Below are 27,163 nucleotides of genomic sequence, written 5' to 3'. Positions count from 1 at the left end.
GATCTGAGGGCAGCACAGCATGCGAACCCACAAACCATCCCAGTGGGGTGGGCAGGAGTCTGGGAAGCACTGTTACTGGGGCTGTGAAAAACAACCCCAGTCCGTACACGTACTCTCATCCCCACTAAGGCCCAATAGCATTGGGTCAGGTATACAGAAGCTGCTGGTGCTTGGTAAACTAGTTGGTGTCTAGATGAGTAAAGATGGAAGCTGGCAAGGACCAGGCGCTGGGACAGTGGAGAGGACTCAGAAAAAGGCGGCAAAAACCATGAAGAAAGAATCTGCCGGAGGATGGAGAAAGATAATTCAAAGACTCGGAAGCGAGAAGCAATTTTGATTCCCACCTCCTGTAGGTGAAGGGTGTGGTTGGGACTGTACAATGTAGGTTAGAGTCCCACCACACATAGCCCTGGAGAGCCATGGAAGACTTGAGCAGGGGAGTGACAGGGGAAAGGAGGTTCTAGCTAACACAGAGAGAAGGGGTGGAGCAGACTGGCAGGGCAATCTAGAAGGCGCTCCAGACTCAAGTAGCCACCCTGGAGCAGCTACTGGGTTTTGAACTGCTAGGTTCTCTAGGGAACCCCTTTACTTGGGCAGAACACCCCCAGGAGCCTAGGAATGGTTCTGGAGGGGTGTGAGGGTGCTCATGAGCAGAAAGTCACCGAAATGGGCACACAGTGAGGGTGAGGGTAGGGGCGGGCAGTGGAAGGCGCACATTATTCTGGAGCATCGCATTTACTAGGCCTTTGGATAAAGTAGGGGAAGAAACTGTCTACCCCAGCCTCAATTCTTTCTGCTCCAGACATTCTTCCAGAATTTTCATGAGGTCCCTGCAAAGTTCTTTGAGGAGAACATCTTAATCCAGGTAAGGAACCAAACTGGTCTCCAGATAAATGGGACCATTTTCTTGTCCTACCTTAGCAACAGAAAACACGTTGACCTCAGTGCCCATTCTCAGAGATGGAGTCACCTGTTTCCTCTGTTTCCAAAGTAGAATCTCGAACACTTTCATTCCCCTTGGTGGCCCAAATACCTCATTCATTCATTCATTCATTCATTCATTCAACCTGTTAGAGATTGCCAACTGGCAGGCCCTGAGCTAAGTGCTTAGGTGAACGTGGCAACTAGATTCTCTTGTCACCAGAGTGACATCCTCCATTCTCCAACATGAGGGAGCCAGTGACAATGGCGAATGGATGTTTATCAAGGGCCGTCTAGGTGCCCAGCCCAGGGCTGAAGAGAACTAGGTACCTATTCCCCTAGGGCATTTTCATGTTCTTGGGCACAAAACACAATGGAAACAACCAGAACAACAAGTACTTGGGAGAGTCGATTGCAACAGCTTGCTTTGTGTTGACCTTGGACAAGTGAATTGATCTCTCTGATCAATATCTTCATCAATGACATGGAACTAAAAATATGAACCTCACAAGATTCCTCTGGGAACTCCCTACGAAAAATGACATGCAAACACTGGCCATAGGAAACACTCAGTGCGGTGGGTGTGGGGGCCTACACCTGGAACCCCAGAGCGTGAGAGGAGGAGGCAGAAGTATCAGAAGTCCAGAGTCATTATTGGCTACACAGTGAATTTGGGGCCAGCCTGGGCTACATGAGACCCCCAGATATATCCTTGCTATTGCTCCCACAGAGGGTGGGGGTAATTGGCATCGTGAATGAGAAGATCTTTCTGGAAACTTCTTGCAGGTGGTGGACTCTGCAGCATGGAGATCCAAAGCAGAGATTGGAAGATTCCAAGTAAGCCCTGGATGAAGGAGGAGGCTGGGAAAAGTCTTATGGAAACCCACGCCGGGCTCTAGGACCCAGGCTAGGGAAAAGCACTTGGCATTTCACACAGATCCACACTTGGGTCTACCTACAGACCTGGAGGGGGGAGGGGGCGACATCCTCAGACAAGTTACTCTCGGCCTCTGCTTCCTCAGCCATAGGATGCTAACGATAACCAACAATAATAACTGCAATAGTAATGTATGCAATCTGCGGGAGCACTGTGAGGATAAAGTGTGTCATGTTTAGATAAGGATTGCGCCCCACGCCAAGTTCCCCGGTTGCACGGTACTGTGGACACTGGCCAAATCTCTACTTCCGAAAAGGTCACCTTTTCGGTGTTAAGGAACTCTAGAAAGAGATTGCTGCCTTTAAGGACAGGTCAGGGAAAGATATTCTTGTGAAGAACTGGCCAAGAACTCACTCTGTAGTTCAGGCTGGCCTCAAACTCATGGCAATTCTCCTGCCTCAGTTTCCCAGGTGCTACAAGCTGCCATGTCCAACTTAGTAATTTTATTTAATTTTAATGCTTTTATTTTGAAAGAGGAGTGTTTTTATTTATTATTTTGTGTGTATGTGTTTGTGCACATGTGTGTGTGGGTGTGCTTGCATGTGTGTTTGTGGTGGTCAGTATCATGCCTAGCTTTTATGTAGGTACTAAGGATTAAACTTGGGTCCTTGTGTTTGTTTAGTAAGTATTTAACCAACTGAGCCATCTCCCAAGACCCCAGACTTTTTATTTGTATGTTAGTTATTATTTGTGTGTGTGTGTGTGTGTGTGTGTGTGTGTGTGTGTGTGTGTGTGTGTGAATGTGCCACAGTGCACAAATCATTGTGTATGTGTAGAGGAGAGAGGACAACTTTTAGAAATTGGTTCTTTCTACTGCGGATCTGGGGATTGAACTCGGGATTTCAGGCTTACACAGCAAGCGCTTTTACGTGCTGAGCCATTGTGCCAGTCCAATAGCTAAATGGTGTATCCATGACCAAAAAGAAGAAACTTCTGTTCTGATGAAGTCTAGGGCTAGGGATGTAGCTCAGAATAAAGGACTTGGCATGCACAGTGCCCTGGTTCAATCTCCCACACTGGGGATTGAAGAGGAGGAAAGCCGTTTTAGTCAAGTCCAATGTGTCCATTTTTTATGAGTTGTACAATGTGTGTGTGTGTGTTGCTGGGAACTGAACCCAGAGCCTTGTGTAAGTTGCGAAAGTGCCCTAGCTCAGCTTTTATGCTTCTTCTTTTTGTTGTTGTTGTTGTCTAAGAAGTTTTTGCCTACCTAATACAGGAGGGCGAGTGAGTTGAAAGCAGGCCTATGGATAGAATCCTGGTATTGATCAGTGGAACCTGGGCCCTGGCCCTGTTCACACGGCCTCTTATCCTGTATCACGTCCCTCAGGCCCCAGGCTGATCCCTTCTCCCAGGAGGAAGGAAAGTTCACCTATAGTCTGTTTGCCAGCTACCATTTCATCATCCTCATCCTCTAGCATAGAGACGCCCTTCCCTACCCAGGGACAGGGAAGAGTTGAGTGTGTATTCTAGATGTTTCCAGCATCCTCACTTAGTAACTGTTAAGCCTTCAGGACATCGTTCCAACTCAGCAGCCTCCTCTATAGAGAGAACAATGGTTCTGCCAGTTTTTTCGGAAGACAGAGTTCTGATTAAGCCCACACTCAAGCACTGGTCTAGTATGCCACTGTGTTAGTTGGAATTGCACATCTTGGTGTTGGCTTGTGCCACACAACTTTCCCTCACTAAAGCAAATGCCTGTAAGAATCAATATATAATGAGAAAGGGTTTACTTTGGCACGCAGTTATGGATGTTAGTCCTGTTGCTTTGGGCCTGTGGTAGCACATTATAAAAAAAAGAATATGGCTGAGCAAATAGAAATATAAAAGGGGGAGAATGGGTTGCCCAAATCTCCTCCAAAAGAGTGCTTACCAATGACCTAAAATCCTCCCACTATGTCCCAACTCCTGAAGGCTCCACCCCCTCCACATAGGAACAGGTTGGAGACCGAGCCTTCAAGGCATGGTCTTTTTGGGGGACACTTAAGATGCAAGCTTACTGGGCATGGTAGTGGATGCCTTTATCTTGGCAGAGGCAGGCTGATCTCTTGTGAGTTCAAAGCCAGCCTGGTCAACATAATGAGTTACAGGACAGTCAGAGCTACATAGTGAGAACATGTCTGAAAATATAAACAACAACAAAAACCAAGCTATAACTAATCTTTGATTTACTCTTATCTTTCAGACGGACATTGGGTTTATCTACCATTCCCCAGGTAGGTGACAGTTATTTCAAGGATGTGTGCCTTCTGAGAAAGAGTAGACCAGGAGTCAAAATCCCCCAGAATCCCCAGCAAATGGAGAGAAGATATCACAGACCAAGAGTTACTTTCCATGCTTGAAAATATTTACTCTACTTTATGGTATATTTTATCATAACTTATCCTAATACCATCTTTCTCTGAAAAGTTCACAACATTTTTGGAGGGTCAAATGCTAAATTGTTATTGAAACTCTAACCTATATTTCTAATGTGTGCAGCTAGGACCAGAAGACCACAGCTTTGTTTTTCAAACTTGTTGTGTTGTTTTTCTTGAGGCTGGTTCTTGCTATGAAGCCCAGGATAGCCTAGAACTCATGAACTGGCCTCTGCCTCCTGGGATCACAGGCAGATTCCCCATACCATGCTTTTTAAAAGCATACTTGTTTTAATATATATACATATTAAATAAATATATAAATAAATTAAATGTGTTCTTTGACAGTTTTATACACACACACACACACACACACACACACACACACACACACACGTAATGCTTGCTGATTATTCTCTTACCTAACCCTCTTATTCCTCGCACATATATAGGTAGTTTTATGATCCACTGAATTTACACAGCGCCATCTGTGTGGCCATGGGTTTAGAGCTATCCATTGGAGCCTGCTGGGCTCAGTGGGCTCACAGCTAAAGACAGTGGTTCCCCATCTCTCGAAGCCTATCAACAGCCAATAGTTCAGCAGCGAAGGATAGGAACCCTTGAGCCCCTCCTCCATCTGTGACTGATGGTTCATAGGGCCAGTCTTGCCCAGGCTCCGAGCTGCTAACTACAGCGGCTGTGAGTTCATGATCATAATGGTTGTGTTGTGCCTAGTGGGTGGCAGTTCTCAGCCCATCTCCCTGTCTTCGGCCTCTTCCTGCCTCTCTTCTGCAATGTCTCTTGACCTTTAGAAGGAACATTAGAAGGATGGAATGTCTTGTTTAAGGCTAAGCCCTCAATATCACCAACTCTCAGTGTCTTGGCCAGCTCTGGGTCTCTGCATTCACTGGCATTTTTGTTTTGTTTTGTTTTGTTTTTGAGACAAGATCTTATATACCCAGGCTGGCCTCACACTTGCTATCATTTCTTTGTATTGAGAACGTCCAATATTCTATCATTGAAATAGATAATTATTGTCAATCATCATTACTTTGCTGTAGAGAACCTATTTCTTCTTATCCAACCACATCCTGTACCCACTCTCCATCCTCTCTCTATTCTCCCTCATCCTACCCATCCCAGCTCTTGTAACCACTGTTCCACGTGAGATTGAGACTGTAGTGGGGGAATTTTACCATGAGCCGGCCATAACATAGACACCAGGCTGAGACTGGATGGAGGGGTGGAGAGCTGCTTGCCTCCATATGCCTGGCACCAGGCCGGGTCAATCACAACATCAGGAGGCCAGGGAGGATCCCTATGTCCCAGAGACTCTAGTTGGGAGGCTTGTGAGTGTGCCATCATTGCTTAGTGACAGAGGGGACTTTTGTTCTTCTCTGCCATTAGATGAGAGCCAGAGTATATGAGACATTACCAGCCCCATTTTCCCTACCAACAAAGGCTGTTTTCAGGAGAGAGAGCTGGAGACTGGAGGGTCTTTCCCTTTGGCTCTGCCTCCCCAGGTCACACACTCCTAAGGAAATGGTTAGGCCTCTGCCAGCGAAATAAGACCGTCAGTGGTGTGAGAGGCTACCTGAAGGTCACCATCTGTGCCCTTGGCATGGGAGACCAGGCACTGGTGAGGCTGCCCCTACCCCAATCCCCAGGAATATTTCTTACCTGGCTGCTTCCTTCCCTGGGTACCTCTGAGCCTTCCAAGTGGCCATTGGTCTATACCTCCTTTGTTCAGTGGGTCATCAAGGGGTTGTCCACTCTCCCTGCATCAAGAGGGAAGTTGGGAAAAATCAAAAGTGGGTGAACTTGACTGTGTCCTGCCTCTGACCCTGACCCTGTCCAATTCTCTGGTGTCTCCAGGTAGATCAAAAGCTGCCCTACGAGGCTGGGGACACCCAGGTCCAGATCTTCAAGTCGAAGGCCGTCCCAATCAGCCTGGCTTACTTACAGTTCTTCATCTACTGTGCAGAGGACCTTCATTTCAGTTAGAGTCCGTGGGCAGGGAGGAGGAAACTATAGGGTTCCCTGTGCATGGGCACCGCACCGCGGATCTGTACCAGATTTCCTCTTTTTTTTTTTTTTTTTTTTTTTTTAAACCAGCCTAAGGTTTGGAATGAGGGATGGAGTGACACTGAAAATCACAACTGTTTCTTTTTCGAGACAGGGTTTCTCTGTGTAACCCTGGCTGTCCTGGAACTTGCTTTGTAGACCAGGCTGGCCTCAAACTCAGAGATCCACCTGCCTCTGCATCCCGAGTGCTGGGATTAAAGGCGTGCACCACCATACCTGAGTAAAATTGTTTCTTAAAATTCTGATAGATATCTTTTCAAGGCTCCAAGCCATTGGCCTGGTTTTGGTGTCCAGATGCAGGTTCAGGCTTCTCTAAGACATCCTGTATGTACACACACCACACACATGCACATACACACACATGCACATACACACACATGCACATACATACACACACAGAGAGGGGGGGAGAAGCATGCATGTACACTGGGACCATTGTGTATATTGGAAGACTGGTCTGCTCAGAGGGAAACCAAGCTTAATTGGGAGGGAGGGTAAAAAGTTATTCAGTTCCTCCATTTCCTCTTCCCAACCCCTTAAAAAAAAAGATGCCTCTGTCTCAGAAGTCCTTATAACCTCCTGTTCTAGAGAAGCACCAGTCAGCTGCTACTGTCTTGGAGGTGGAACTAATTGGGGACAAGGTAGGTATGGAAAGGGTCTGACACCTAGAAAAAGTGGCACCTAGGGAAAGCAGTGCATATGAAGAGAGAGGGCTAGAGATCAGGACCCCAGTCTGAGTCCAGCCTGGTCTACATATAGTGAGTTCCAGGCTAGCCAGGGCTACACAATGATACCCTATCTCAAAAAAAAAGTACAATAAAAATAAAATAATGTATGCTAGTCAGACAAAGTAAATACATGCCTGGAACCCCAGCACTTGGGAGGGAGAGTCAGGGGGATCAGGAGTTAGAGGCTAGCCTTGACTACATGAGACAAGTTTCAGTTTTAAAAGGGAAGAGAGGGGTTGCTACTGCCACCAGCCATATTTTTGGCCATATTTCTATTGGAATTGCTCTAACAAAACTTTTGCATATGCCTCATGTAACAAGGTTGGCAGTGCTATTTGGGACACAGGAAGATCACTGCCAATTCCAGGCCAGCGCCTGGTAAATGTGGTGAGTTCTAGGCCAGCCAGGACTAGTGAAACCCTGTCTCAAAACAAAACAAAATTAGGGCTGGCTCTGCAGTTAAAGAGTACTGGTTGCTCTTGCAGAGGTCCCGGGTTTAATTACCAGCATCAGCACGGTAGCTCACAACCGCCTGCCACTCCAGTTCCAGGGGAGCTAACACTCTTTTCTGGCCTCCCCTGGCACCAGGCAACATGAGCTGCACAGACATACACGCAAACAAATCATACACATAAAATAAGTAAATTTAAAAACCCAAACCCCAAACAAGAAAAGCATCAAAGAGAAACAAAAGAAAAAGGAGGTGTGGCTCAGCGGTAGAGCGCTTACCTAGCATGCGTGAAAGGGGGGGGACGGGGGGGGGGGTCTAGTCCTCAACACTGCTAAACAGGAGGGCTCAGAGGCAAGCACTTTAGGATAGAGAGTCAAGAGGAAAGAAGCTGGGGCTCTGGAGAAATTACTGTCGAAGGATAACTTTAGGCCAAGGGTTGGGTGTTAGCCCCTTCACCGGGGTGCTGCAGAAACTGTCCGCAGTGTCCACCTGTGGACGGACAGGGAGGTGGGAAAGGAAGGCCAGTAGCAGGAGGAGGGGACAGGTTGGCACTGACTGAGTCTCGGGACGTTCTCAGCTCAGGACACATCCACAGGCCCAGAATGACAGCCCAGTATGGAACCAAATCCTCACCTTCCAGATTCAGGTATGGCTGCCCCATCACACCCTCCCTCCCCTTCCTCGAATTCAAAAGGGAAATTCGGGGTTAGTGTTGGTGTGGATAGAGGATAGGGCCACGAAGCTCAGCAAAAGAGGCTCTGCCTGGTAGGAAACATGAGGAAGCCCAGATTTGCTACTCAATCCAGTAGAGAACAGTAAAGGAGATGTACAACCAAATTCTAGAAATTTAGATGTGCCCTTTTACCCACATTAAAAAAGAAAACAGGCATGGGCTGGAAAAAATATCTCAATGGTTAAGAGCACTTATTGCTCTTGCAGAGGACCTGGGTTCAGTTCCCAGCACCCACATGGCACCCGTATGTGTGTGTGGGCATGCATGTGCCAGGGTGCATGTTTGGCGGTCAAATACCTTGAGGAAGTTGGTTCTTTACTTACATCGTAGGTTCCAAGGGGTTGAACTCAAGTCATTGGACTTACACGGCAATCCCTTTAATCCACTAAGCCATCTCACCAGCCCTGGTCCTGAAGTTTAAACAAACGCGTCCATGTTAATATCAAGAATACAAAATGGGCTAGAGAGATGGCTCTGTGGTTAAGAACTCTTGACAGTATTGGAAAGGACCCAGGTTCAGTTCCCAGTACCTATGTGGAGGCTCACAACAATCTGTAACTTCAATTCCAGACCATCCAATGCCCTCTTCTGGCCTCCATGGACACCAGACATACATGTTATGGTATACTTACAAAGACATAGGCAAACACTCCATATACACAAAGTAAATTTTAAAAACAAAATGAATACAAAGCGATGTATCATCTCAGGGCCCTGCCAGCAGTCCTTATAAGTGAGAAACCTGAGCCAGGCAGTGGTGGTGCACACCTGTAATCCCAGCACTCAGGAGGCAGAGGCAGGCGGATCTCTGTGAGTTCAAGGCCAGCCTGGTGGTCCACAGATCAAGTCCCAGGACAGCCCGTGCTGTTACACAGAGAAACCCTGTCTCTGAAAAATAAAACAAAAAGTGGGAATCCCGGAAATCAAAAGTGCCCAAGCACGGTGATAAATTTGGCTTGTCGGTGATTGGCTGGGAACTGAGGCAGGCCTTCCTAACAGCTTGCGAGGTCCCGCTGAGGACCACGCCACGCCATTCTATCTTCACGGTGCCTCCTGCCTTCCCTTGCAGCTGCCCTGCCTGTCTAGCTACGTCAAGTTCAGAGTCTTGGACTGGTGAGCCCATGGACTAGTGGTAGACCCTCGCTCTGGGAAGGTGGAGACAGGGCTGGGCCAGGGGGGCTCAGCCTGCAGTGTGTCTTCTAGCTCCAAACGTGACTGCCGGGATGAGATTGGCTCTGCCAGCTTGTGCCTCAACCAGATCTCGTCCACTGGCGAGGAGATCCAAGGCAAGCCAAGCCTGGGGCCCCTCCCGTGGCACCCCTCCCTCCTGAGCCCGAGCCCTCCCTGACGCTCTCTCCTTCCAGGAATGTCCTCTGGCTTCCTGCCCTGCTTTGGTCCCAGCTTCCTGACTCTCCGTGGGGGTAAAAAGGCCCCTTTTAGGACCCCAGAGAAAGACACTGTAAGTTTCTCCTGTCAATTTAGGGGGGAATAATAGAGATAAAGTTGACTGTGTGTGAAGTAATAGAGGCGTGGAAATATCCAGGGAGGGCTGTCTGGCCTCTATCCATCCTGGACATGGGTACAGAAATAGCCATAATATATACAAGGGTCCTCATATAGTATGTACATCAATATACAAGGGTCCTAAGTCCTGGTACTAGAAAAGGACAAATGGGGTGCTCTAGATGGTCACTGAGGTAGGGCACTCAAGAGGAAACCTTGGTAAGGTTTCCCACAGGTAGGAAAGGCACACTGGGTTAAAAAAAAAAAGTGCAGGTTGCTCAATATGCTGATTAATGCTGGAAACTCAACTCAGATTAGCTTAATCAAGAATGGGAGCACTCAGAGACTAATGCAAGGGGATTATGAGTTTGAAGCTAGGTGGGCTACAGAGCAGTTCCTTATCGAAAGAAAGGAAGGAAGGAAGGAAGGAAGGAAGGAAGGAAGGAAGGAAGGAAAAAAAGAAAGGAAGGAAGGAAAGGAAGAGAAAAGAAAGAAGAGAGAGAGAAAGGAAGGAAGGAAAGAAAGAAAGAAAGAAAGAAAGAAAGAAAGAAAGAAAGAAAGAAAGAAAGAAAGAAAGAAAGAAGAAAAGGAAAGGAAAAGAAAAGAAAAAAGAAAAAAGATGGGGACTGGCAAGTTGGCTCAACCAGTAGAGATGCTTACTACCACACCTGATGACCTGAGTTCAATGCTGGAACCCACAGGAGAGAGCCGACTCCCAAAAGCTGTCCTCTGGTCTCCACTCTGATGCCATGGCACACCCCACCCCTCAACACATAGGCAAAAATAAAAATAAATAAGAGGGAAAAGGTGTGGGGCCTTAAAGAAGTGGGCAGGGAGTTTGCGAGAGGAGCCCTTCACTGCCACAAGCTCCGCCTCTCCTTCCCGGCCCCTCAATGGGTGGCTCCTCAGCCTTTGCCTCCTACCATAGGCTGTTCTTGCTGGGAATCTGCCCACAAGGCCAGGGAAGCACTCTGGTTGGCCTCTTTCGGGCTTCTGTGTTCTTCTTGGACCAATCGCTCTTGACAAGGAGGCAGAGGCATAGCTTGATTGGCCAGGTTGGGGAGCACTCACTCTGGTGATGGCCATCCCCTCCAAGCCCTTCGACATCTGTGTAGTTCAAAATCCTCCAGGTCAGCTTGGCAGGCAAAATGTATGAACAAGGAATGGTGGGTGGGAAGAGTGCAGAAGAGGGGTCAGGATCCAGAGGCATCTTGGTGACCCGGAATTCTTTAGTAGGGCTGTGGTTGGAGCCATCCCCAAGCAGACTGTCCCTGGAGAGTCTTGCCTTTGCTGTGTGGGCTCCAGGGAGATTCGCTTTTTTATTTATTATTTATTTATTATTTATTATTTATTTATTTATTTATTTATATTTATTTTTATTTATTTATTTTATTTATTTATATTTATATTTATTTATTATTTATTTATTATTTATTTATTATTATTTATTTATTTATATTTATTTATTTGAGCATCCCTTCTCTCTGTTGATCTAGTGTATCCTTGATGCTGTTAAGGATGGTTTAACTTACCGAGGCCGAATCTTCGTGGAGATAATCACCCAGCTAAAGTCTCACCAAGACTCTGTGATAATGGATCTGTCTCGGGAAGTGGCCCAGATAGAGGTAATCACAGAAAAGAGGCAACCCACGAAAAAAAAACATGCAGTTTCCCTGCATCCCTCAGCTCTATTGTGAACCGCAGTTTCTGACACTGCAAGAGGCATTGGCCACCAATCTGTTGGAAGTATAAGGATGCTTGATCAGTATTCCCCAAGCACCTTCCAGGGTTTTCATGCTCAGCCGAATCCCTAGTGGTCACAGACACTGGAAACACAGGGCTTCAGCTTTGGCAACCTGCTTTCTAAGAAGGAAGAAGGCTCATTCACAGCCTCATTCCTCAGGGCTTTTTAAGATGATTTAAGGCATTTGGATTTCTTCCTAAAACCAGTGGAGACCACCTACACAGGAGGAGCAGAGCAGCGGTTCTCAACTTGTGGGTCATGACCCCCCTTTCACAGGGGTGGCCTAAAACCATTGGAAAACACAGATATATACATTAGGATTCATAAAAGTAGCAAAATTACAGTTATGAAGAAGCAATGGAATTAATTTTATGGTTGGGGGTCACCATACATGAGGAACTGTATTAAAAGGTCACAGCATTAGAGCCGGGCGGTGGTGGCGCACGCCTTTAATCCCAACACTCGGGAGGCAGAGCCAGGCGGATCTCTGTGAGTTCGAGGCCAGCCTGGGCTACCAAGTGAGTTCCAGGAAAGGTGCAAAGCTACACAGAGAAACCCTGTCTCGAAAAACCAAAAAAAAAAAAAAAAAAAAAAAAGTCACAGCATTAGGGCGGTTGAGAACCACTGGACTAGAGGACCAGGATGAGCAACAGATTTAGGAGAGGTAGCTCAGCCAATAGAAATAAGGGTAGAGTCTCAGCAGAGGAGAGGAGGAGGAGAGAAGGCAGGGTCCAGAGGCCCCTCGAAAAAAAGACAAAAGTGAGGCTGACTCCTCTAAGCTTGTGGCCATTTTCTGCCTTGGGTGACAGCATGGTCAACAGTGTCAGCCACAAAGATGGGCTCCCTGAAGAAGGAAAGTGAAATGGGAGATGGCAAATCCTATCTCTGGTGTAAGCTTGAGAGACGTACACATATCTCAGCCTGGAAGCTGCTAGCGGCAAAGGCAGGAGACAGGGACGTCATGATTGAATCTGTGGTCCTAGGAACAATGGCCCAGGAAGAGCAGTGGATGGAAAGGAGATGAGAGCAGGGTATGGAGCCTAACATGACACCATAGCCAGGACAGGAGGAGAGGAAAAGAGATCAGAGATCTTGTGTGTGTGTGTGTGTGTGTGTGTGTGTGTGTGTGTGTGTGTGTGTGTGTGGTGGCTGACATCAAATCCCCCTCCCTTTTCCAGAAAGGCTGCCCCTTTCCACTTCTGCCTCAACTGCCAACTGTCCCCTAATTATGTCTATTTCCACCATGCCATCCACTTGCCTGGGTCCTCTGTCCACCACAATAGCCGCTCATTTTTATTGCTAACATCTGCCCTATTTGATATGTGTTTGAACTCTACTTGTCCCAACTCAGAACCAAGCTTAACCACAAAAGAGACCCTCCTGCCCAGTCTCAGAGAGGGAAGGAATGATCTAGCTGGGTGGGGTAGGTCTAGTGATGGGGATACTGGGAGCCGCTGCACTTGGATCAGCCAGTGCAAGATTTCAGTAATGATCTAGTTCATCCCCAAGTGGAGCCCAGAACACTTTAGGGGAAAAAAAAAAAAAAACAGGGTGCTTGTCCTCCTGTCCCTGCCTGTCAGGATAGCCATGCTCATCCCTTAAGTACTGAGGATGTGTGTGTATCTGTGGTTATTGTTTTAGAGACAGCAGTATCGCCAAAAATATGGGCTATGCGTCATCTTCCTTTCCTGTACCATGATGCCCAAATTTAAGGACCTGATCCAATTCGAGGTCAGCATGGGCCACTATGGAAACCAGATGGATCCAAACTACAAGCCTCTCGTGTCAACCACCCAGCACAGCCCGGTGATATATGATGGTAACAGTCAGAGTCCAGCAAGTAAAGCAGCCCATGTGTGTGCTGCTAGGCTCTTCCAAAGGAATTAGCTCATAGAAGATTCATAAACATCCCCTCGGCAGGGTCTCACTAGGTGGTACGAGATGGCCTCGATCTCATGGTCTCCCCTACCTCAGGATGCCATGTGCTAGAATCACAGACCCAAGCACCACATCTGGTCATTTGCACACATTTCACACATGATGACGACGACAACGAAGTTCAGGGCAGTGGTCCCTTGCCAGACATTGCATAGCCAGTGGGCGATGACCTCCGAATAGAAAGCCGTCAGCCATCCAATCATCTGTATTCATCTCTTTATCCATTACTCCCTTTACTTAATTGTATTCATTTCTGTGTGTGCTGTGTGTGCATACGTACATGAGCATGCGTGCGTGCACTTGCAGAGGCCAGAGGAGGATGTTGGATGTCCTGCTCTATCACCCTCTAACTCACTCTCTTTTGAGTTACTGAACAATCCTCGGTAGCCTTCCTGTCTCCACCATCCACAACCCGCTTTTCACATAGGCGATGATATCTGCACTCCGATGTTCATAGGTGGGTAGCAAGCTCTTACCCATGGAGCCATCACTCCAGGCCCCAACCCCAACCTATTTACACACTTAACATTCACCTATCCATTCCCCACAGACACCCAAACCATTCACCTACCCACCCCCTATCCATTAGGCACCTGATCTTTCCAGTATAGCCCCTAGGCCAACAGCATCAAGCATGTTAGAAAGGCAGATTCCTGATCCCACTCCAGACCTAGAAAAATCTATGAATAGAGCCAAGCCAGACTGTTGGGGCCTGCCGGTGATGGGGATACACGTTCAAATTTGAGAGTCCCTGACATAAGTCTCCCCTTCGTCAGCTTCACCATCTCACCGCCCATCAAAATGCTTTCCGTGGGCCCCCGCTTTCCTACCTACTCTTTTAAATGCGAGCCTTGTTGAGATATAATTCCCATAACATGTAATTTGCCCTTTTGAAGCATACAATCCCATGGATTTTAGGATTTTCACAGTTATGCAACCACCACCACAATACATTTTAGAATGCTTTCCTCTCTCCCCAAAGCAGCCCTGGGCCCATTAGCTCTCCTTGTCGCTCCCTCACCTCCACAGCTGTAGACAACCACTAATCTCCTTTAGGTTTCAAGACATTTTCCTAGTCTGGCATTTCACACACATGGCATTATACAATATGTGGTCCTTCGTGACCAACTACTTCCACTTAACAAAGTTCTGCTGCTTTTATATTGAGAAATGTGTATGCAGAAAGTATCTAGACTGTGTACGTATAGCTTAAAGGAGGATAAAACGAGTTCTCACAAACTCGTCATCCAGCTAATACATAGAAGGCTGCAGATGCCTTAAATGGTTCCTTTGTCTGAGAAATAACTATGATTGTGTCTCATAAGCTCATCAGCCTCTGGCTTTCTTTTTCATTCTTATCCTTTGTGTATGGAACCCATGAGCAGCACACACTTTTTCTGTTGCGTCTGAGAGGCCTCCATCCATCCATGTGCATCTGCCTTATACCTTCTGCCCCACATGACTAGACTCTGGGGAGCTCGATCTTATTTTCTGAATGCATCCCACTGTGTGATCAGACCACAAATTATGTAGTGTATATAGAAAAGCTGACTGGTATAATAATGTTGTTGTGAGCATTCTCATACATGTCTTCTGGTCACAAGGACAGGGGTTCCTCTAAATTATATACCTAGGGGTGGGAGAGAGTCTCAGAGCAAAAGTGATTATACCAAATTACACTCTTAACAGCATGGGATGAGAATTCCTTCTGTGCTCTGTTCTCACCAGTACTCGATGTTGCCAGCCTTTTAATTGTTGCCATGCTATTGGATATGAAAAACTATCTCACATGACCATGATGTGCTTTTTTCTCATTATAAATGAAGGTTGAGCGTCTGTGTTTACACATCATTTTCCCTTATCCAGCCCATCCCTTTTTTCCAGTATATAATCATTTGGCTCTATCTTTCTTACTGATTCATACATTAAATCTCTTTTCAGATCTGTGTATCATGTATTTATCACTCACCTTAAAATATCAAAGATTAGCCACCACTTCTGTTTTGTTGTTTGAGACAGGGTCTCTAGTAGCCCAGGCTAGCCTCAAACTCACTATGGAGCTGAGAATGACTTTGACTTTCTCATCTTCCTTACTCCACTTCCCAGGTAGGATCACACTCATGCACCACCATGCCTGTTTTTATGTGGTGCTGATGACCAAACCCAGGGCTTCCTGAATGTTAGGCTAGCACTACCAGCCGAGCTACACCCCTAGCCCCACATATCTTTCTTTAGGGAAAGGACTGTTGAAGACTTTGGCCTATCAAATTTTTATTACATTTATTTATGTGTGTGTGCGCACACACACACGTGAGTGTGTGTATGTATGTGGGTGTGCATGTGGAGATCAGAGAACAACCTGTAGGAGTTGGTTCTCTCCTTCCACCCTGTGAGTACTGGGGATCAAACTCAGGTTGTCAGGCCTGGTGGAAAGTGCCTTTATGAGAGATGTATTTTAGAGATCAGTTCCTAGGGGTTTTGTTATTGTTTTGGGTGTTTTTTTGAGGGGAGATGACTTTGAACTCAAGCTCTTCCTGCCTAAGCCAAGTTCCAAGTTCTCCTCTTCACATTTCAGAGACTGAACTCAAATAATTAATTAGGGTTGGTAGCAAAATGTCCTTGCCCACTGATCCATCTCACTGGCCTTGACTTAATTTTGTTGTTGTTTTATTTTGTTTTTCAAGACAGGATTTTTCCATGTAGCCCTGGCTGTCCTGGAACTTGCTCTGTAGACCAGGCTGGCCTTGAACTCAGAGATCCGCCCACCTCTGCCTCCCAAGTGTTGGGATTAAAGGTGTGCACTACCACTGCCTGGCAACTTAATTTTTGTATGTAATGTGAGGAAGGGGTTGAAATTCTTTTTTTCTATAGACAGCCAACTCAACACTATTTGCTAAGAAACATTTGATTTCTGCACTGAATTACCTTGGCACCTTACCTAAAGATCAATTAACCATGTATTGTAGTCTTTTTCTAAAATGTCTATTCTTCCCCACCCTACCCTTTATGTGTGTGTGTGTGTGTGTGTGTGTGTGTGTGTGTGTATGTGTTTCTCCAAGACAGGATTTGTCTGTGTAGCTTTGGAGCCTGTCCTGGAACTCGCTCTGTAGACCAGGCTGGCCTTGAACTCAGAGATCTGCTGCCTGGCTCTGCCTCCCGAGTGCTGGGATTAAAGGTGTTCGCCACCACTGCCGGGCCTCATTATCTTTTGAAGTTCCACGATTTTTAATTTGGATCAAATACAGTTTATTTTTTTTCCAGAGTGTGGTGGTTTAAAAGAAAATGGCCCCCAAATGAAGCTGCACTATTAAGAGGTGTGGCTTTGTTGGAGTGGGTGTGGCCTTGTTGGAGGATGTGTGTCACTGTGGAGGCAGGCTTCGAGGTCTCATATACACTCAAGCAACACCCAGTGTCTCAGTTCACTTCCTGTTGCCTAAAAGATATAAAATCTCAGCTCCTTCTTCAGCACCATTTCTGCCTGCACATCACCATGTCCCACCATGACAATAATGGACTAAATCTCTGAAATTGTAAACTACCCCAATTAAATGTTTTCCTTTAATAAGAGTTGCCATGGTCATGGTGTCTCTTCACAGCAATAGGAACCGTAAGACACATGGTGTCCTAGCTTTAAGAACTCAGCCTTACTTAAGGATATGAAATTTTTCTTCCTATTTTTTTTCTTCAAAATGTTGTACGTTTGGTTCTTGCATTTAGTTCTATGATTCATTTTGAGCCAGTTTGCATGTATATTTTGTATTGTTTGTTAAAAACACTCTCCTTTTCCTGACTGGCTGTCCTTAACTTCTATGATAAAGTACTCTCCTGTGCCTTACTCTCTCCTTGGGGCTTCCATGTACGAGTTTCGCGATTCCCCTTGGTTCTCTTCTAGCTATCGTTTTTCTCCCTGATCCTTTCATGACTCTGTCTTTCCATTTCATTTTGGTCAGTTGAGAAATTCTTGTTCTCAGTTCTATGTCCCTCACTCAATTGTCTGCAAGGTCTCACTGTCTGTCACCCTGGGACTTCCCCTGTTGCCTTCCCTGGGTGTTTGGTTTTCTCTTGGCCTGTGTGCTGAGTTCTAGCGGCTCACATTTCTTCCCCTGAGTCCTGCCTTCCTTCAGGGGTGTATTTTTGCTGGCACTTTGCAAGGCTTCTTCCCATCCAGCCTGGCTTCCTGTTGTGGGTCTCAGCTTTCCTCTCCCCCACAGGTGTCTTCTGCTGTCTTCTGTCCTCGGCACTTCTGTGGAAGCCAGGGTTGCTTTTGGCTGTCCTTGTGTGTATTTTGAGTCTGCAGATTATCTCTGTCTCCCTGTTTGCTGGAAATGGACTTATTTTCTTTCTTGTTGCCTTTGGAAGCTCTCCAAGAACGGAAGAAGAAAGTTGCCATCTCGGACCCCAGGCTCCCACTTGGAACCTCAGTCAGGGATCTCTTTGTATTTATTTATTATGTAGCCCATTCATTCAGTATCTGAGTCTGAAACTGGTTGTCTTCTAGCAAGCCCAGAAAAATTTAAGATGTTTCTCTTTGTGAATTGTGTTAGTATTCTGATCCGCCCCTTGGAATCCTGCCCCTTGGCGCCATCCTGCCTGTAAAAGGAAAAATTCCGCCCCTTCTCTCTCTTCTGCTTTCCTCCCACAAAGTACACACCCCTCGCCCTTCTCTCTCTCTCTCTCTCTCTCTCTCTCTCTCTCTCTCTCTCTCTCTCTCTCCCTCCCTCTTCGCCCCCCCCCCCAGTCCCCTGGTCCACCACCACCACCAAATAAAACTCCCCACTGAGCGCTGTCTGCATGGTACCTCCGTCTCTCACTAGCCGTGGGGCACCTTGGCCCTACCCACCAGGACCTCCCGCTTACAGTATCATAACAAATTGTCCTTTGTAACGTTCTCTTCTGTTTCCTCCTGGAAGTACTCGTCCTTACACACCGTCTCATTCTACACCCACCCCACCCCTATTTTTAAATCTCTTGTCCATATTTTTCATATTGGGATCTCTTTGAGGCTACATCTAGAAACGTCTAGGTCCTTTCACAGAGGCCTTAGGGTAACCATTCTGTTTTATATGGCTTGACAGTGCTCACACACACACACACACACACACACACACACACACACACACACCCCACACACACTTTATTCCTCTCTGTGGCACTTTCTACCTCTCCGCACACTGGATTGTACACACTGCTTCTGTCCTTTTGGTCCTCACTATTTTCCTTTGTGTGTGTGTGAGACAAATGATAAATTATATTTTTACAATAAAAGTATTCATGGTCAGTGTAAGTTCAAACCCACCCACAGCCCCTGGGACTGAAAAACAGCTGGTGGCTTCCTCCACCATGACGCTCACCAGGGCATCACCATTTTCCAGTTTCTTAAGTAAAGGTTTGATTGAAGGATAACATACTCATGGAAAAAAATCACACACAACCAAAGCATGAGTTCAGTGACTAACCCTGCTGCAAATATGCCAAATAATAGCACTCGGATCATGAAGTAGAATTCTCACCCCCTAGGGGTCTGTGCCTCTTACCCCCACTCACCCAGAGCAGTGGCACTCCTAACCTTCATCTCATGATATGTATTAAAGAACACATATCATATGTATTCTTTTTTTTTTTTTATCTCTGCCTTCTTCATCGGTTTGTAGAATGTGTTCACAGACCAACATATGCTTGAACAGGGTTGTAGCTTACTTATGCTCACTTCCATGTCCTTAGTATTCCATTGTGTGAACATCGTCAGCCATGTGTTATCACGGACAACACAGGTTTAACCAACCAGGCATCAAAAATACTAAAACAAGCCAGATATGGTGGCACATGCCTTTACTCCCAGCACCCTAGAGGCAGAGTCATGTGAATCGCCAGTTTGAGGCCAGCCTGGTCTACATACAGAGTTCTAGGACAGCCAGGGCTATGTAGAGAGATCCCATCTCCAGATAAATAAACAAACAAACAAAAAAGTAAGAAAAAACCCCTAGCATTGTTATACACAAGAAGTATACCCAAAACATAAAGAAATTGAAAAATACTAAAACAAGAGTTGGAGATGGTTCAGCATTTAAGAGGGCTTCCTGTTCAAGCATGAGGGTTGGAATTAATAGTATAGTTCCCATATAAGAAGCCTGTAACCACATCACGAAGTTGGGGTGGGGACAGGAGGATCACTGGGTCTTGTTTCACTGGGACAGGCTGGATCACTGAGCCAGGTAAACTGAGCTCCAGGGGGCTGGAGAGAGAGAGAGAGCTCAATGGTTAAGAGCATTGGATGTTCTTCCAGACGACCTGGGTTAGGTTCCCAGCATCTACAAGGTGGCTCACAACCATCTGTAACTTCGATTTCAGGGGACTGGACGCTCTCTTCTGGCCTCTGCAGGAATCAGACACACATGTGATACACAGACACACACCCATACACATATAATAAAATAATTAAAAAGACAAGCTCCAGGTTTTAGGAGAGTCCCTGCCCCAAAGAGCAGGAAGGGTAAGTAATCTGGCATTCATATCTGACATTCTCCTCTGAACTCCCCACACTGTGCACAAGCATCACACTCATACATGCATTACATAGATCACACTTGCCTCCCCTACACACACGTATTTGTGCGCATGTCCTCATACTCTAATCAACAAACCTGCATCTGTGCCAAACATGCTGATTTTCCTTCTTGTCACTGTCCCCTAAAGAATACAATATGGGAGGCTGGAGAGATGGCTCAGCGGTTAAGAGCACTGGCTGCTCTTTCAGATGACCCGGGTTCAATTCCCAGCACCCACATGGCTGCTCACAACGGTCTATAACTCCAGTTCCAGTGGCTCTGACACCCTCACACCAATGCACATAAAATAAAATTATTAAAGAATTAAAAAAAGAATACAGTATAGCAGACTGGGAGCTATTTGCATAGACTCTGCCTTGCTTGAGGTAATAATAAATACTGTAGAGATTATGTACATATAGGGGACATGTGGGTAGGTACTATGCAAATGCTACATGTTTTATGTAAGGGACTTGGTCATCTGTGGATTTTGGTGACAGGGTGTCCTTAGAACCAGTTCCTCAATAGTCCCAAGAGATGGATGAGACTATCTTAAGTTGTGTATGCCTTCTACTGTGGAGCACACTTTAGCCTGTTCCAACTTCGGGCCATTCCAGTCGGAGCTGCTACAAGCCTTCTTCACACCCCTCATAGCAACGCTGCATTTGTCTCCCTGTAGAGTATTTACAACTGAAATTGCTGGGTTAGGAATGTGTGTGCTGTTTCTAAACTGCCAATTTTCTCTCCATGTTGTGGGAATTCTTTGAGGTCTGGCTCAGATTTCATTCTCCAGGGAGATTTGCCTGTCCCTTACTCCAGGGACCCGGGGCCACTGCTCAGGGACCACTTCTCAATTGCTTGGTTGGCATCCTTCAGACTTCGCCAGTAGCGTGCTTCAGAACGCTGAGCTGCGCCCTATATCTTGGGGAAGGTTTTCTTCCCCTCCATCTAGAGCCACAGTGGAGACAGGCAGGTGTCCTCACTGTCCCCTTCCGGGTGATAGGCCATCTTGTATTCACCCTGGCCCCGAGAGCAGAGGTTTGGGGGTACCCGCTTTTCATTCTAGGTCTGCTGTTACCTTGTCCAAGAAACTGGGTGACTTAACACTCTGGGGTGACAAGATGTCTCGGTGGGCAAAAAGTGATCGATCCCCAGAACTTACGTGGTGAGGGGAGAGAACAGACTCCTAAAGTTGTCCTCTGACCTCCACACACACGCTGTGGTGTGAGCATGCCCACACTCACATACACAAATCATGAGTACACGTGTAATGAAAGTCAAAATAAGACGATAGGAGGGTGGAAGTTGGAAGTGAGGGAGTCAGGATTGATTCCCTGGGAGCGTGCTGAGGGCAAACCTTGGTATTCTTCATCTAGCAGACCAATCTCTGCCTTTAGCTTCCCTCGGCTCCCTGTGGTGCTGGGTCTTCACGTGGGCACCATCTTTCTGTCTCCCTGTCATATTAGCTTAAGGGGACATCCCACTCCACAATGAATGACTTCATCTTGACTAATTACATCGCCAGTGACTCCATTTCCAAGTTAGATGGTCTATTGAGGCAGCAAGGTTAGGACCTCAGCGTTATCTTTCAGGAGTCACCGGACATGGGGTGTCCTTTAGAATGCCCACATTGGGTAGTGCCCAGCCTTCTGTCCTACTCTGGGCCTGAACTTACCAAAGAAGAAGCACAACTTTTTCAAGATTTGAGCACTAACCTCACAGGTTCTCTGCTGCTTAGACATTTGGGGTATTTGTGGTTTTGTTCCTTTGAGGCCAACACAGCAGGGTATTGCAGAACAAAAGTATCCTGTAGGGGAGGTGGCTCTCATTGCTCTTTCAAAGAACCTGAGTTCAGTTCCCAGCACCCACATCAGCACCCAGCACCCACATCAGCACCCACCTGGTTTTCCTACCTGTAAACCAGAGGTTTTGAAAAGCCACATGACACACAGAACACACTACATCCCCAATAGAAACCAGCTGTGTTCACCAGGTACTCATCCTGGGCTCGGGCTGGAGGGCCCACTTGGCGTGGTTAGCAGATCCTTGAGAACCAAAGTGGCCCAGGAGCAATCCTTTAGGAGGATACCGTGATTAGGACCTTCTAGGTATGGTCCCTCAGATGTCCACCCCCAGTCCCATGTCTCTGTGTCTCAGGGACTATCTACCATTATGTGCCCTGGTACAACACGAAGCCTGTGGTGACGGTGACCTCCCACTGGGAGGATGTCAGCTTCCGGATGAATTGCCTCAACCTCCTCCACGTCACCCGGGATCACCTGGTGAGTGTGCAGGAGGGAGCTGGGGTGGATGGGAGGCTTGGGAACATACACCACGGTACCAGGAAACTAGTCACACCTCGCACTTGTCCACACCATGATATTGGGACCCCATATCATTGAGAACTGTGCCAGATACAGCACCGGGCACTAAGAACACAAAGATGAATAAACACATACTTGTCCTCACTGGCTGACAAGTCAGAGATGTACAGTTACTGTGCAATGCAACTAGGGTTGCCATGGAAATACAGTGCCAAGAGACTTAGGATCAGAGAGATAGGGATGGGGAAGGAGAAAGAGAGAGCAGTCAGGAGGTGACAGGGCAGCAGGGGTACGAAAAATTCATAGGCAGTTTTGGGGGATGGAAGCACAAAAGGAGTAATATGTGTAAAGTCATGGTGATGTGCCAGTTTTTTTAAGTCATGAAAGGAACTAGGGCCATAAAGGTAACATGGGGATCAGAGAGGCTGGGAAGGGTCACATCACAGAGTCTTGAGTTCTTGTCAAGCAGCATAGGTCTCAGAAGATATTTAAACGTAGCATCTCTACCCCAGTCACGACTTCCTCATGTCTTCAGATGGGCTTCTGCACGTCTCCATCGCCTGCCACCCGTTTTCTCTGCTGGGTACAGGAAGTAGGAAGAAAGGGTGTCCTAGCTTAGCTGGGCATGTGGCAGTTTGACATGAACACCACCAGGTTACTCCTTAACGGTCTCCAGGGTCTGTCAGTCCTTCAGCCTATCCCAGGAGGGCTCCAGGCTGAGGCTAGTTCTCTCCCTTCCTCTCAATGGACAGAAAGCCAACCTGGACACCCTCAAGTCCATACGCAATCCGAAGGATCCAGCTCTGCTCCAACAGTGGGAGAAGCTGCTAAGGGAGCTGATAGAGGACTGCAGGTAGGAGCTGAGGACCCGGGCTGGGGATGGGCTTCGGATGAGCTAGGGAGGGGTCAAAAGAGAAACTGGAAGCTCCGAGTAGTACCCGATGGACCCCTACCCCAAGAAACACCGCTCCAACCGCCGCCGCCGCCCCCCCCCCCGCCCCCCCCCCCCCCCCCCCGCCGCCCAGCTTCAGCCTACACAAAGCTGCTTCTCCCTGCCCATGCAGAACAGCCCTGAACTCCAGTCTACCACAGGCTTTGTTGCCCCACGTCCACACTCAGTGCCTGCAGCATATGGGCAGATCTGCATCGCCTAGATCAGACCACACTGTTCTCACCCACATCTCTCACCACTGCTTACCCCATCCAGAGCGCCCGTTTCAAGCTCGTGGGAAAGCTTCCCCCTGCCCCACACCAGATTTTGGCTAGCCTCTTCCATGGGAAAAAAAATCTACCCATAAGAGGTCTTTGGGAACCAACCTAGCACACTGTGGGACTTCAAGGATGGAAGAGGGCTGGGTGAGAACATGCGTCGTCGGGCCCATAGCAATCCAGCTTCTTAGGGAGAGCTGGGCAGATCTCTCCATGTCAGGCCAGCCATGGGTAGGGTCGAGTCTCCAGGCTAGAAAGGGAACACTGGCCTGCAGTAGGACCAGAAATAGACACACCCTTCCTATTAACTTGTCCCCGGCCACAGGCGCCCTCTGCCTTGTATGACTGCTCAGCCCAAAGCTAACAACTTGGACAAGAATAAATGGCAGCTTCGCAGCCATCTTCTGCGCCAACTAGCGCAGAGGGCCTCGGAGGCCAAGCCAAGGAAGATGGTGGTCACGGCAGAGGACTGGCTGCGTCGTCTCAATGCTGTGATCCCCGAGGTGGGCACTGGACACACTGGCTGGACAGTGAGGCCTGGTGCTGGCCCGATGGTCCTGACGCTCTCCCACCTTGGCAGCCCCAGGAGAGCCTGCCTGATGTGATGATCTGGCTGACATCTAAGCAGCAGCGAGTGGCCTATGCTCGGGTGCCTGCCCATACTGTCCTGTTCTCCCCAGCAGGACCCCTGAGCTCTGGCAAGTTCTGTGGGAAGATTCAGAACCTCTTCTTACAGGTGGGGAAGGAGGAGCATCTTTCGGGAGAGATGGGGTTCCCAAATTCCCAGAGAGAACCCCTGAGGTTGCGTGGTGAAAGTCCCATGGGACCTCCCTGAAGGCATGGCCCATGTGCTATTTCCCTGGCCCTGCATTAAGTAGAACAGAGCTCAAAGTCCCCAGAAGAAGGCAGGGGCCTGCATTTTTCAGCATGTGAGCTGCTGCCAAGCCCACATCTGTGGTAAATGTTCTTCAAATTCTCCATATCCTCCATCACTCCCATGCCTACCATGCTGTCAAATACCTTGTCATCTCTCCTGTGAACCACAATTTGATAACTTCCAGAATATTCAGTGACTGTAGGATTTGGTACCAGCTCCTCAGATCAGAAGTAAGCTATAACATAAGACTGACTGGACCCCAATGATGGCCTTCTATCTTGGAGAGAAGGAGGGTCCTCACGGCCCCTTCATGGCTCCCATCGCCACTCAGGGAAGATGCAGCTTCCCTGGCCTGCCCTAGTCACCTGTATCAACCCTGTCAACAGACAGGCCACTCTGGGCCTCCCCGATCCCAAATACGCCTACACCCTGCCCTTTCCACCACCGTGCAAAGCCCTTCTTCCTGTCTTTGTCCAGTGCCTGACTGCATCCCGGCCTCCGTGTGTTACTCACTCCTGTGCTTGGTGACACCCTCACGTGGGGTATGAGGACGGAGGTGCTTAGCAAAGTGCTAGTGCCCAGTGATCAAGCAGCTATACTATTATACTATTATATTATACTATTGTAGACTCTCTGACTCCAGCACACAGTTTGATGTTTGGGTCCTGCTCCCACAGCTCAGGCAAAAGGGGTGGATGTGACCCCTTCTGGCAATGTGTGTCCCCTCCCTCCCCCTCTCCCTCACCTATACCTCTGTCCCCCTCGGGAGTGGTACCCCCATGGCCCACCCACGGGACTGATCTGCCTCTGGCTCAGTACCCAGAAGGTGAAGGAGAGAACAGGGTCCCAGCTCACCTCCGGGTCTGCATGTGGCTTGGCAACGTCCTACACAGCAAGAATCTGAAGCTGCTCCAACAAGGCAACATGGTGGTGTACGCAGAGACGGTGAGTGGGCGGGCACGCACGCACGCATGCACGCACTCAGGGCATTTGGGGGGTGGGGTGGGTCAGCCAAGTCAGGGCTAAGCCAGGGAAGTCAAGCGTATGCAGTTCAGGAAGACAAAGTGAAGAGACAGTAGTTCAGACCCAAAGGCAGGGGAGGACACTGACCAGGTCTGACAACTCTGAGACACAGCAGCGATGAAAACCATTGAGGACGGTGCTAGCCTAGCATCCCTGCTCACGAGCCACGGGCACGTGCTGGTCCCTGGTCACATTGTTCCTGGTGGCAGTTTATTCTCCAAGCTTTGCTCAAGGCATGTGAAACAGATCAGGGCTCCAAACTGCAAAACTTCTCATTTGTCACCAACAGGCAGCTTGGGACCCCCGCAGACCCTTTCCAGACCTTCGGGCCAGACTGGAGGTCATGGGAGGTGGGGAAAGGTCAGGGAGTGTGAAAGGAGCGGGAGATGAGACTTCTGTCCACAGAATGACAACCTGGGATGCAGGGAGAACAGCTGGGCCGACGGCTCTGCAGAGGGCAAGGGATGACCTTTGCTCTTTGGAGCGGGGCTGGCCCAGGAAAATAGTTCTGCCAGCAGAAAGGAAGTAAGGTTTGAGTGTCGGGCTATTATGTGACCCTTTCTGGGGAGATGTGAGCAAATGTCTACCCACCTCAGATAGATGGCCCATGACAGAGCAAAGAAACAGTTCCATCCAGCTTGGGGAGCTAATGGGGTTACTTACAGAAGCATGTGCAATGGATGGATGTCTACCCCACTGGAGAAACCTTCCTCCCAGCAATGTTAACTGCTTATATATTGGGGAGGAGAGGAGCTCATGAGCCTTGTAAGCTGCTCATGTACTCTAAAGGAGGAACAGGTGGCCCCATCTTGCATAGGCCTCCTATGGGTAGTCACAGCTGACCTGATTTCAGGACAGCCGCAATGGCTGTGTCAAGTCTGGAAGACAGAATTCCACAACACAGGCCTTTTAAGTCACAGAATTGTAACTTTTTTTGTAGTTGGTTGACACGTTCGTGCAATCTCAGCATTTGGGAGACTTAAGCAGGAGAAGTGCCGAGAATCCAAGGCTGACCTGGGCTCCATAAAGAGTCCCAGGCTAGTCAGAGCTATTTCAAAAGAGAAAAAAAATGCATTTACAACTTTGTTATTTTTTTTGTTGTTATTGTTATTTGTTTTTGTTTGTTTGTTTGTTTTTCAAGACAGGGTTTCTCTGTGTAGTTTTGGTGCCTGTCCTGCATCTCACTCTGTAGACCAGGCTGGCCTCGAACTCACAGAGATTAGCCTGGCTCTGCCTACTGAGCACTGGGATTAAAGCCATGCACCACTGCCACCCGGCCATTATTATGTTTTAAGTTGCATGTGTCGATAATATACCATGATACAGTCAGCTCCCCATTCAACGGAATCTCCATTCAGGTACTGAGCCAACTATGGCTTGAAAATGCAGTTAAGTTCGTGATGGCTGCGTCTATACCAAACATGTCTATACCTTTTTCCTTGTCACTATGACCTCAGCAATACACTAGCAGAATGTTGACATGGCATTGACATTGTATTAGGTTTTGTGTCATCTATAGATGATTTAAAGTATATGTTGTACACAGATGCTAGGCCATTTTGCAATGTAAGGGGCTAGAGAGTGGATTGTGGTAGCCAGGGACATTCTGGAACCAATTCCCTGAGGTTAGTCAAGGGACAGCTGTGTCTAGCCAGCCCTGCATAAGGCAGGGACAGAGAAGGGATGGAGGGACCGACAGGAGAAATAAGAACTGGAAGTAACACAGAGGGTACATGTGTAGCAAGACTGGATTTCTCAGGTCTGCACTGACTAGGGAGTGGGCAGGTCACA

The 27,163-nt window shown here is 47.7% G+C and overlaps 1 protein-coding gene across 1 annotated transcript in view; it reads left to right on the top strand.

The window, feature by feature from the left end:
* Fer1l5 (fer-1 like family member 5) overlaps positions 1–27,163 on the top strand; it is a 52,440-nt gene that overhangs the window by 8,673 nt on the left and 16,604 nt on the right. The window contains exons 8-24 of the mRNA XM_059281514.1: positions 803–865; positions 1,708–1,758; positions 4,041–4,071; positions 5,736–5,851; positions 6,088–6,211; positions 6,886–6,938; positions 8,054–8,122; positions 9,279–9,322; positions 9,413–9,495; positions 9,574–9,668; positions 11,209–11,337; positions 13,098–13,275; positions 22,097–22,221; positions 23,016–23,116; positions 23,798–23,975; positions 24,053–24,208; positions 25,166–25,294. Of these exons, the coding sequence (XP_059137497.1) occupies positions 803–865; positions 1,708–1,758; positions 4,041–4,071; positions 5,736–5,851; positions 6,088–6,211; positions 6,886–6,938; positions 8,054–8,122; positions 9,279–9,322; positions 9,413–9,495; positions 9,574–9,668; positions 11,209–11,337; positions 13,098–13,275; positions 22,097–22,221; positions 23,016–23,116; positions 23,798–23,975; positions 24,053–24,208; positions 25,166–25,294 (1,725 nt within the window). The remainder of the gene's footprint in view (positions 1–802; positions 866–1,707; positions 1,759–4,040; positions 4,072–5,735; positions 5,852–6,087; positions 6,212–6,885; positions 6,939–8,053; positions 8,123–9,278; positions 9,323–9,412; positions 9,496–9,573; positions 9,669–11,208; positions 11,338–13,097; positions 13,276–22,096; positions 22,222–23,015; positions 23,117–23,797; positions 23,976–24,052; positions 24,209–25,165; positions 25,295–27,163) is intronic.

This window comes from Peromyscus eremicus, chromosome 16_21 (assembly GCF_949786415.1).
Source record: "Peromyscus eremicus chromosome 16_21, PerEre_H2_v1, whole genome shotgun sequence".
Lineage (NCBI taxonomy): Eukaryota > Metazoa > Chordata > Mammalia > Rodentia > Cricetidae > Peromyscus > Peromyscus eremicus.
This window is presented reverse-complemented; position numbering and strand designations above follow the sequence as displayed.